Source organism: Tursiops truncatus, chromosome 9, assembly GCF_011762595.2.
Source record: "Tursiops truncatus isolate mTurTru1 chromosome 9, mTurTru1.mat.Y, whole genome shotgun sequence".
NCBI lineage: Eukaryota > Metazoa > Chordata > Mammalia > Artiodactyla > Delphinidae > Tursiops > Tursiops truncatus.
Genome location: NC_047042.1, coordinates 76,110,980 through 76,123,251, shown reverse-complemented (window position 1 = coordinate 76,123,251; position 12,272 = coordinate 76,110,980). Strand labels below are relative to the sequence as shown.

The following is a 12,272-nucleotide window of genomic DNA, read 5'->3' as shown; positions in this document are numbered from 1 at the left end:
TTTGCCTTTAGAAGGTACTGATATGAAAGCCATTATAATATTTTGACCTGAAAAAGTACTGCACAAAGTAACAACTTTAGATATGTGCTTGAAAAATCATTAGGTCGTTGGGCTTCCCTGGTGGCGCAGTGGTTGAGAGTCCGCCTGCCGATGCAGGGGACACGGGTTCATGCCCCGGTCCGGGAAGATCCCACATGCCGCGGAGCTGCTGGGCCCGTGAGCCATGGCCGCTGAGCCTGCGCGTCCGGAGCCTGTGCTCCGCAACGAGGGAGGCCACAACAGCGAGAGGCCTGCAAACCCCAAAAAAAAAAAAAAAAAAAAAAAAAAAAAAAAAAATCATTAGGTCGGCATTGTGGAGCAGAAGTTGAGGTGAGAATTGGGTCTTGACGGGGGGAAATCAGGTGGGAAACTGTGCAGGTAATTCACTGTGAGGGATTGTAAGGGCTGGAATTCAGGTGTGCCACTGAGGAGGGCAAGGAGATGAATATGAAAGATATTTAAGAGGGAGAATGAACTGAATGATGATTGGGGTGGGTGTGGGGAGTGAGTGACAGGGAAGGTGCAAGGACAAGGACACCTGACATTGACTTGGACCCTAGAGAGATGAGAAAGCTGTTCATTGAGGGGAGTGATAGGATTTGATTAGTTCCACTTTGAAAATGCTGGGTTTAAGGTTCCTGTCAAGTCCTCCATGTGCAGAAACCCAGTAGGAAGTATGAAGCTCAGGAGACGGAACTCAGCCAGAGATCTGGGATTTGTGTGCACTAATTAGGAAAGTGCTGACTCCAGATACAGTGGCTTGGATGAGGTAGGACTCGTATTTCTCTCTCATGCACCACTCAGCTGGTCCAGGCTGCCAGGCAGCCCTGCTGCACAAGTTCACCCAGGGACCCAGGGGTGAGATAGCATCACCTTTTATGACACCTGTCTTCCAAAGTTGCCCCTGTTTTCCTCCAGTTCCAGTCAATTGGGAGGAGGAGGAAGTAGGAAGGAGAACGTCCAGTACATGAAGCTCTGCCCTCAGCACCTCTGCTCACATTCTCTTGGTTCACATGTCTGTGCTTAGCTGCAAGGGAAGCTGGAAAATGTGGTCTCTGGCTAGGAGGCTGTGTTCCCCTAGAAAATGCCACCTACCGTGAAGAGCAGAGAACAGCCTAGAGCAGGTGGGGGGACTGTCAGTTTACAGGTGTTATCAGTGTGTATGAGGCAATACATGTACAGGAGGAGGTAAGACCACACAAAGAGATGGTGTAAGGTATGCAGCAGAGGACAGAAGTTGGGAAATGGAAACCCATAAGGGCAGTGGAGAAGGCACCTATTGTAGGTAGAGAAGAAATGGAAAGCAGTGTCCTGAAAGTCAAAGAAGGAGAGGATTCTAAGAATGAGTTTTCCTTAGTGAGGAAACGTGGTTCAGATGCTAAGGCTAGGTTCCAAAACTAGACTCTTTGGGTTAAACCTTCCCTCTACTCCTTATTAGCTGTGTGACCTGGGGCAAGTTTTAAACCTCTCTGTGCTTCATTTTTATTACCTGTAAAGTGAGGATAACCAGAGTACCCATCTCAAGTTGTTTGGTGAGTGAATTAGCATGTTTACAACCCTTAGAATAGTGCAGGTTTGTAGTATCTACTACAGTAATAGCTGAGAGTTAAAGTAAATTAGGGATTGAAAAGTACACATTGGATTTTTCAAATAGGAGACACATACACAACTCTGTGAGCAAGTATTTTATATACATTACATCATTTCAGCCCTAAAACATTTCTGTGAAGGTACAGTATTATTATTTCCATTTTACAGATGAGAAATGTGGGGCGCAAAGAGGCTCGGTGACCTAGTCCAATTTCATAGAGCTAGTAAGTATCTAAACGGAGATCTATTTGATTCCAAAGCCCATACTTCAGTTAGGCACTAAAATTTCAAGATGTGGAGTACATGGTGAGGAGAAGGCTGAGTGTTTATAGATTTTTTTTCACTTCTAAACCTCAATTTTCTTGTCTATTAAATGAGATAATAATAGTACCTACCTCATTATGGTTTTATAAAAATAAATAGAGCTACTTAAGAAACCCTTAGCAAACCACTAGGCACATAATAAACACAAATCTTCAATGCATGGTGGTAGCTAATGACAATAACAGGAACTTGTTAACATATTTATTAGAGTAAATAGAAAAATTAGTGATCTATGATTAGATTTTTAACTAACCAAATTGCCCAGAATTTTGCTAGTAATACAGGAAAATACTCATTTTCTAGTTCTATTTGTGTTGGTTGAAGGTAGAATTTAGGTCAGGGTTTTGGGGACTTCATGTGGTTTCCCACTTTGCTTGTTTTCACACCTTCCCGCTTCTTAAGGACAAATATTTAGGGGACAGAAGGGCCCAGTGAGAGACGTCTGATGAGGGCTTTGTACATGTTCTGCTCAGTGAGGCAGGGAATGCCTGCCCCTGGACCTCACCTCCCTAGGGAGAATACCACCTTCTGAGTTTGCTGAAGCTAGTTTCTCTATAACCACATATCTGGTGAAAATGACACATGTTCAATAAACACAGTCATTTAAACTTGAGGATTGTGCTTCTCTAATGGGGAACTTGTGAGGATTAAATGAGATGTGAGTTTTTTGAGATACATGAAGACTTTTTCTACTGCATTTCCCATGTATGGGTTTGGCTAACTTTATTCTTCAGAGAACAGAAAATCCTGTAGTAAATTTTATTACTTGCTGTTGAATTTTATTTTTTAAGGAAGGATTTATTTCCCTGCAGAGCTTATGATTATCAGTGGAGAACTTTTGTTCCAACCTCTTTAAAGCTCATGAACTCATGAACTGCTATCACTCAGCTTTCAATTTTAAAATAAATAGGTCTGAATATTATATATTTGTACCTGGTAATTAACACGTCATTTCAAACTTGGGAGTTATGTTTATGATGAAAACTCAACAACAGGAATATCAATACTGGCATGTATTGGCACCTAGATTTTATTTATACTTTATCTTCATAAGCACATTAGAGGTCTGCCTAATTTTTTGATGTGGCTTGTGAATATTGAGTACCGAAAAGCCACGGGGGTTCTTCTAATTTTAGAAACTCATTTTGGAGACAGATCAGAGAATAATTTCAAGTGTATAATTTCCTCAAGTGAAATGAGGCATCCTGACGTGCCTTCAAATAGATTCCAGGAAATATGGGGTTTAGTGATTTTTCTCTGATAAAAAGGTACTGTTGTTATTTACAGTCGACCAGAATTTTAATATTGCAGCAAGTAAAGTAGACTGGCTAACTTGTCTTATTCATACCTTTGAATTATCTGAGGTTATTAATGTGGTTTTATCTAGGAAGAAAACATATTCAGGATAAATCACCTCAGAGTATTTTATTTTGAGAAAAGCAAATAAACGCAATTCTGTTCCTTCCTATTTTGAATAAAAAAACCTTTGTGAAATGGAATGCAGTTTTGAACTCTAACATTTCTATTTCCCCTTTTGACCCACTCAACAGAAATGTTTGTTTATGCAACTAAATATCTATGAACAGTACAATAGATTACAGAGACATATTTCCATTTTTTCTTCTCTAGACTTAGTGTCTTGCTTTTCAACAAAAACTTCCGAGTTTACACTGAAAAAGTGTAAACCTTATGCGTGATTATTTGACTGGCTCAGAATAAGCTCACAACTTGTGTTCAGACTGAATTACTTCAAAGAGGGTGATGCAGAATGGACAGTAAACCCTGGAGCTGCTTCTACGAAGAATTTAAAGAGTGGCTGAGGCAGACAATTATTTTATACACAGAAATCTGGAAAAATACTGTCTTCTCAGGAAGAGGAATATTCTTTTGGAAAGTTAATCCTTAACTTTAAGTAATTGTGTAAATAGTTCATTGGAATTCAGCATGATACCTAGTATGCTGCAAGTTTCTACAATGCCTCCTAAGTTACCAAAGAAATATCAAATTGTGTGCCATGTAGAGAGATTTGTGCTTTTATTTATATATTTATACTTTGTATCTGTTTTTATTAAAGGATTTAATGCAGCTTACAACAAAAGGATACAATGGATGAATAATACAAATAAGTAGCATTGGATAAGATAAATAAGTACTAGGGATGTAATGTACCACGTGATTAATATAATTAACACTGCTGTGTGCTATGTATGAAAGTTGTGAAGAGAGTAATCCTAAGGGTTCTCATCACAAGGAAAAAATGTTTCCTCTTTTTCTTTTATTTTGTATCTATATGAGATGATGGATGCTCACTAAACTTATTGTGATAATCATATCATGATATATGTAAATCAAATTATTATGCTGTACACCCTAAACTTATACAGTGCTGTGTGTCAATTATAGCTTGATAAAACTGGAAGGGAAAGCTACATAAATAGCAATGGAAAGTCAGGATGAAGGAAAGAGTAGTTAGATATGCTTCATGTGAAGGCAAATGGGGTAACTGTGGTTGACTTCCGTATTTGCCCCTGAGCTTTCTGAAAGCCCAGGTGAAATGGCACCTAATCACCTGCATCATTTGAATGTTTGGAGGGCAAGTATTCTAATGTTTCAAAGGGAGCAAAATCCAAAAGTATTTTTTTCCAGTGGGATTTTATATCTACTACTCTAAGTTATCTAGGAAAATATCTTCAATATTATTTTTCACAAATTTTGTAGAGAAATTTCTTATGGTGTTCTTCAGTAACATTAAAATACACTTCAGTGGAAAATAATACGCAGGGGCACAGGTTAATACATTCCAGCGTGGCAGAATTTGGTGGTCTGGTTTGACATTTGGATACAATTTAGAGTACCTAGAGACATCAATTGATTTCATTTATTTTAAATTATCTGTAGATAACACCTCTTTCTGAGGAGTTCCTGATAGAGAATAATAAAATATAATGTAATGAATTCCGATAACAAACAGTACTAAACTAAATACTAAAATTCTGTCTTGTTTGGGGGTTATCTTTGTAAACTAAATGAGGAAGTAATAAGATTGACTTATTTATAAAAACTGAGGAGTCTCACTAGAACCTTTGCTTTGAATAAACGACCCTTGCCCACCTCAACAGGGAGACAATCTTCGGGCCCAGTGATCTCTAAGGAGGCCAGGTCCTGACCGAGCAAGATTGATACAATCCCATGTCCACTCTTCTGGTGGAACTGAAAAGCTTTTTTCACTGGCATCCAAACCCATTCACAACAGCCTGGATTGTCTTAATATTTCATTGCATTTTCTAGTTTTTTAGAGTTAGAAATCAGTTTTATTTTCAAAGGAACATTGACAGAATCAACACCATCCAGAAAGAAATCATCAGGATGATGAAGTGTCTATATTTGGAAAACATGACAGAGCTATAGGAATATTTAGCCTAGGGAAGCGAGTGGTTAAAGGGAAAGTGATGACACTTCAAATATGGCTCTCTACCTTATGGAAAACAAGTCACAAGAGCAGAATTAGGACTACTGCATCCTTATTAGGAAGACAGTTTTCAACAGGGAAATGCTTGTTAAGAATTAGTGTTGTCCACGTGTGGAAAGGGCTGTCTAGTGAAGCAGGGAGTCCTTTTCTTTAGAAGAGCTTTTTTTTTTTTTTGATGGCTTTTGTGTGTGTGTGTGTGTGTGTGTGTGTGTGTGTGCCATACATTTTTGTTTCTTTGCATGTGTTATAATTCTTGTTGTTGTTGATAACTGGACATTTAAAATAATATAATGTGGCAACTTTGGAAATCAGATTCTCCCCCCTTCCCAAAGTTTGTTGTTTGTGTTTGTTCATTAATTACTTTTCTGAACTAATTCTGTAAAGTCTGTACTCGCTGTCCTGTGTGGCCACTGAAATCTTGGCTCACTTAGCTTAGTGGTCACTTAATGAATGAACTGAAGTTTCCTTTAGATACCTGGAACCAGTAAGTCTCCCAGCCTTTGCCAAGGGTGTACAGAGCCTCAAGGTTAACCAGAAGTGAGATCTTAGGGCCTTTTTAGGTCTTTCCTGAGCTTGTGCACAGCCCTGGGCTTGAGCAGAGCTCTACTCACATGTGTAACTTTCTAGATCCCCACAAATATGTTAGAGCTCTGCCAAACCCCCTATGGATTTCACATTCTCCAGTTTTTCCTTTTAAACTTTTGACTAGCCCATTGTGTGCAACTGTTATCCACTACCTCAGGCAGCCTCAGTGTTGAACAGTTACCTCTAAATGCTTTTGACAACTATCCCCAGGGGAAAAGGCTGTCGCCCTGGTTGAGCTGCAAGTCGAGTCAAATAAAGACAGCCTTGCAAGTGAGCTCTTCCAGGGAACCACCAGATAGGACAAATAATGACAATTCTCTGAGAATGGGGCTTTGAAGGAGCTCCAGCCCTATTCTGTTGCCTTTGGTGGCTGCCAGACCACGGGTTTTTACCATAATCGTGGGCTGTTTGTTTTCAAGGCTCCTGCAGAGCTGGGGAGGGGAGATGGGAATAAGGCAAATTAAAGTGCCACAAAGCTTTTTGTTCTTACTGAGGTTCAGGTGCTTTTCTTGAATAAATGCTCCCCAGATTGCTGCAAGTGTTTGGTTAATTTCCAGAGTTCTAAAAAGTTGATTCTCACAATTTTTGCTAGTGCTTTCATTGTTTATGTAGGGGAGAGACTATTCAGAGACTATTCTCTGCCAGTTTTGTGGATGGCACTGTAGAAGTGCTTTTTAGCCATATTTTTACAAGTTAGAAAGTTGAATTATTGACTTCCAAGTTCCCCTCCCACTCTAGAACATTCGGTGTTATCTAATATATCACATTCCCAAACCATCCTAGATGATATAATTTGCTGTACCGTATTTTTGGGTAAATGTGATTGTTTAAAATAAAATTGAAAGAGACTTTACCTGATGCCAAAATATGAAACACAGTAGACTGTAGCTTAGTTATCAATCTCTGCTTTGTTTTAGTCACAGATTAAAAAAAAATATTACCTTTTCTGCACATTCAGCTTAGAGTGAATTAGTCTAAAGGGGTGGGAGATCTTATACCAACAGGAAGAACTATATGGGTAAAATTTAAGCACCAGGGACTACTGAAAAGGTAGAAATCAAACAATAATTGACTTACAGCATTTCACAAGGTTGAATCATCAGCATATGTATTTCATGAGTAGTTTAGCTTTAATTGTGGAATTTATTATCATTACCAACATATTGGTATCGCATGCTGATTCTTTATCCATTAAAGAACCATCTTTGTAATAAATACTGAAAACATAGTTAAGGAATCAACTGAACAATGCAAAGCCATTTTATATCAATTTCTTTAAAGATGGATTTGATGATCTGGTGCTGCATTACTTAGCAATGATGTTAAATGATAAGTTAATATAAATTAATTTCCCAAATGTCTGAAGCTAAACCCTCTTAATTAAGTATTTTTGGTTGTCTCTTTTCAAACTATGTTAAAGATTTCTCTGCTTCGTGACGAGGCTCATGATCCATCATCTCAGTGGCAAAAATCTTTTTGGATAGTTACATCGCTGTCTTGAGCAACAGTGACCTCCACCTTGGCTCTTGTGGGCAAGGACTGTTTCATTAATAATCAGTGGTGACACAATGCTGTACTTTTGGTACTTTATACTCTAAAAAGGTGTTGTACTCCTTCTTGTCCATTAATACCTGCTTTTCATAGATTTTGCATCTCTTTTAATTTGTGCTTTCTAATCTTCTGTGGGCTGGCGTACCAGGTACATCTGATTCCTACTGAGCTCTTACCATATGTGAGATCACATTCTAAATGTTTAAATGTGCTTGTTCATTGAATTCTCCCAACATCCCAAACAGGCAGGCACTATTATCATTCATGTTTTCAGATGAGAAAACTGAAGCACAGAGAGATTAAGTAACATTCCCAAAGTCACATAGTTTATAAGTAGCAGAGGAGGGATCTGAATTCACAGTTCTGACTCTACAGGTCATGATCTATATGGTGTCCTATAAGGATGCTTGTTGGAATTACACATAAGCATAAGAGTGAATGGGCTCTGATAGACTACCTGAGTGGAACTCTTTGAAAAATATTTGAATTTCGGAGATTGTGACATCTATTTTGGTTTCCCACAGTGTGTGTGTGTGTGTGTGTGTGTGTGTGTGTGTGCGCGCGCGCACATGCGCATGTGCACGTGCACCCATGCACACACCGTGTGTGTGTATTAAATAGGTATGAAGACCAGAGAAGTGATTTTACTAAACCAGTGTTAAGTAGTATTAATTATAAATATTTTAACTTCCTTTTTGGTGAAATTGATGAAACTTTGCTAACGTTTTGCTGTTAATTTGCATTACATAGTATACCAAAAATGGTAGTTATTGAAATGGGTCTGTGACTAATTCTACATTATTTTTATTTCTTGAGAGTAATGGCTTATGAGGGTACACTTACTGATCAGTGTCTTTGGAAATCTAAGAATTACATATTATTCATTCCTCTCCTCCAGTATAATGCACAAATTAGCAACTGATTCAATAGTCTTGCTTTCCTTGATTTAGTTACTTATGGAATCTGGGGAATAAAACAAGGAGGCAGTTATTTTAATAATTATCAGTTTCCTTTTATTCATGTGACTGCCTCAGCAGGGTAAGCACTGAGTCACTTTTATCCCAAACTCAGAATAAAAGCTTCAAAAAGTCGAGTTCTTGTTGGGAGATAATTTTCCATGGGTCTCTTGCATTTGTGTGTGTCTTACAAGTAGAGACACTGGCTGCCTTTGTTCTGGACTGTCTTTTCAAGGGTGTTTGCATAGAAAACAGCCTTGAAGATAGAGGGTGTCTCCCTTCAGAGAAGAGGGCAGGTTTGTTTACTGTCTAGTATAATGAAGATAATGTCTCTCTCCAATATGAGGGGCAGGTACACTTACTGCCCATTATAAAATATTAGGGTTCCCTAAGCTTGGGGTTCCTTTCCCATAATGTAATCCTCTGTGTGTGCAGGCATCATCTGGCCTTCTTCACGTTGCCCTTGGGACTTGAGGAACTGGCATGTACCCTGGCTATTGCTATTGCTATAAGTAATAAAGCCCTTTGTCTCTGTCTTCTGCAACATCCATGAAACTGTGGCAGGCTAATTTGTTATCGTCCAAATAGAGAAAAATCTCAGAATCTTCAAAGTTCGTGAATTTTATTATAATTTTAACTTTTTCTAGATTTTTCACTTTAATTTAGAATCAGCTTCCCTTTTGAAGGGTAAATTATCTTTTCTATGCTGTGGGCTCACTAGAGACAGGGCAAGTAGCCTATGCATTGATCACCTAATAGGTAACTTATGACAATTGTTAGACCCATTCTACCTTCTTTTCTTTGCTTCCTCCTGCCCCCCATTTTCCTCGGTCATGACTCCTCTTTCTCTTAACTTTTTTTCCCCTCCTCTCCTCTTCTTTCAGAAATCTCTTCTATATCTACCACAGGCACTCCTTAGCCTTTGTAGTTAAAACTAAGCACAAACAGAAACCTTGCTAATCTTTTGAAGTCAGCTGTCTCTAGCCTGAAGGGGAGCTAAAGGTACCTTTCAAACCCCTACCTGGTAGAATTAAAACTTGGTGTCATGATAGAAATTCCCCCATGTGTACTTCTGCTACAGGCAGTGGACAGAAGTGTGTGCACACGTGTGCAGTAGGAGGAAGGCAACAGATTGATTTCCACTCACTGGCAAGTTTCAGCAACAGACTGGGGAAACATTCTTGATCTTTAAGGAAAACTGTCTGACCAAATGAGCTATAATCAAACAGTGAATACAAATAATAATAATAATGACACATTATTTTCAAAAATCTCGATCAGTCTGTATCAGGGGGTCATCCATCTATATGGCCTAAGCCCCAAATCTGGCCTACTGTCTTTTTATCTGTGAAGTTTCATTGGAACCCAGGCACATCCATCCATTTACATACTGTCTATAGCTGTGTCCTGTTACAGTGGCAGAGACGAGTGATAGCAGTAGAGACCGTGTGACCTGCACAGCCTAAACGATTTTCTGTCTGGCCCTTTACAAAAAGAATTTTGCCAACCCCTGCTCTAGATGTTGTATTTTATACCAGTCTCAATTTCAGATTGTGGGGAAGCCAGCAGAAGGAGTAGACTCTTCAGAATCACATGGGCAGGCTTTTCAAAGAGTGCACACCTCTATCTCTCCTCCAGCTGCTCATAAGGGTTCCCTGTTGAGAGTCACTGTCTTCAAGTTTATAACTCAAGTCGTTTGGTTCCACTAACTGATACAGATGACTTGTTTTCACTATTTTGACCCACTGTAACACATCCAAAGTAACATTGACTGTGTTCTTTCTTTTACAGGGTTGTGGGAAGAAGATGTATTCTTTTTTGAGAGGAACCAAACAACTGCAGGTGCTCAGGTTTCTGGGGATCTCCATTGGAGTGACACAGATCCTGGCCATGATTCTCACCATTACTCTGCTCTGGGCTCTCTACTATGACAGAAGGGAGCCTGGGACAGACCAAATGACGGCCCTGAAGAATGACACCAATCAGCACCTGCCTTGTCACTCAGTGGAACTGTTGAAACCAAGCCTGTCAAGGATCTTTGAACACACATCCATGGCAAACAGCTTCAACACACACTTTGAGATGGAGGAATTATAAAGACTGTCAAAGAAGAAAACCACAAATTTATTTTATTGGACTTGTGAATTTTTTGAGCAGACACTTAACTGTTTCAGAAGTGTGTAGAAATAAAAATGTTGCCATAAAAGGATACCCAAGCACATAATGTTCCAGCCTTTAGAAGAAAGTGGGAAAAGTATATATATTATAAGGCACCACCTGGACAATAGTTGATGCCCTTTATGATGCTGAGGACTGATGTAATACCCACTTTATAGCCTGTGTAAGATTTTTACTGGACACAGTTATGCTTTGAGGTTTATGCTTTGGCATAGTTCGACCAGCATTTCTGCATCCATGTAAATGAGCCATGCTATTGTGGGATTGGAGCTATAGTAAATTTGATTCACTTCCATAAGCTTGCTAGTATATAAAGTTCCAAATAACTGCTAACATAGGAAGTTAGACAGTACTAATGACTTTTATTACTTGGTGATATATTCTTTTGAGGGTAAATAGGCTATACATAAGTACACTCTGAAGATTGGTGACTACCTAAACATGATTTTTGCTGGTTAATAAAAATATTCTTACTACTTACAAGAGCAAACTTAAACATTGTCTTAAACTGATCAGGGATATATGTGTATATGAGTCTGTGTTAAGTCTGTATAATTCAGTAGATTTCAGTTCTTATAACTTTAAGCATAACAATTGTGAAATGGATACATTCGTCCTGTTATAGAAGCATTGTTTTTAACCTTCCCTGTTAATAGAGCTTTAAAATTCTGTCTTGGGTTTATATTACATACATAACTATTAATTTAAATACTTAACCACTAATTTTGAAAAATGACTAGTGTGATACAAAGGAATCATTATAATTCAGAATGTAGTCTGGTCTCTAGGAAGTATTAACAAAAAAGTTTACATATAACTTAGCTCATTCAGCAAAGACCTGGATATTATCTTTCTGCCAAACTGAGACTCTTTTTGACACTAAACACTTTGTAAAGGAACTTATCTTTGCTTTCTCCAAACAAGAAGTGGCAGTCTCCAAGTCTCAATATAATTCTACAGAGAATAGTTTTCCTTTTCCCCAGCAAAAAGTTGAGAGAATCATAAAAATAAGTGACAATTTAGCTAGAGATTTTCTTTGCCTTATTTCACTGATTAAGATACTATGGTGAATTTCACAGATTATTAAATTTTTTATAAGAGTAAACTATATTTATTTGAAATGGGAAAAGTGCATTTTACTGTATTTTGTGTATTATGTTTATTTCTCAGAAAATGGAAAGAAAATTAAAACGTGTCAATAAATATTTTCTAAAGAGTAAAAATTTGTGTCTAATTTTTATACATTGTAAGCACTTCCACCGTTCAAAAATATTAGCAAGGGGAAAAATATGAGAAGAAATGATTGAATAAAGTTATAATAACTATTTCCAAAATCCAAAAGTAATCTATAAGAGTATGTGCCTTGGGCTTCCCTGGTGGCGCAGTGGTTGAGAGTCCGCCTGCCGATGCAGGGGACATGGGTTCGTGCCCCGGCCTGGGAGGATCCTACATGCCGCGGAGCGGCTAGGCCCGTGAGCCATGGCTGCTGAGCCTGCGCGTCCGCAACCTGTGCTCTGCAACGGGAGAGGCCACAACAGTGAGAGACCCGCGTACAGGAAAAAAAAAAAAAAGAGTGTGTG

The 12,272-nt window shown here is 38.6% G+C and overlaps 1 protein-coding gene across 3 annotated transcripts in view; it reads left to right on the top strand.

Moving 5' to 3' along the window:
* The window catches only part of TSPAN12 (tetraspanin 12), a 65,951-nt gene extending 54,036 nt beyond the window's left edge, over positions 1-11,915 (top strand). For all 3 annotated transcript variants that reach the window (XM_004313167.4, XM_073809869.1, XM_073809870.1), the window contains exon 8: positions 10,306-11,915. In XM_004313167.4, coding sequence (XP_004313215.1) covers positions 10,306-10,611 — 306 coding nt within the window. In that variant the 3' untranslated portion in view covers positions 10,612-11,915. The remainder of the gene's footprint in view (positions 1-10,305) is intronic.
* The last annotated feature ends 357 nt before the right edge of the window (positions 11,916-12,272 follow it).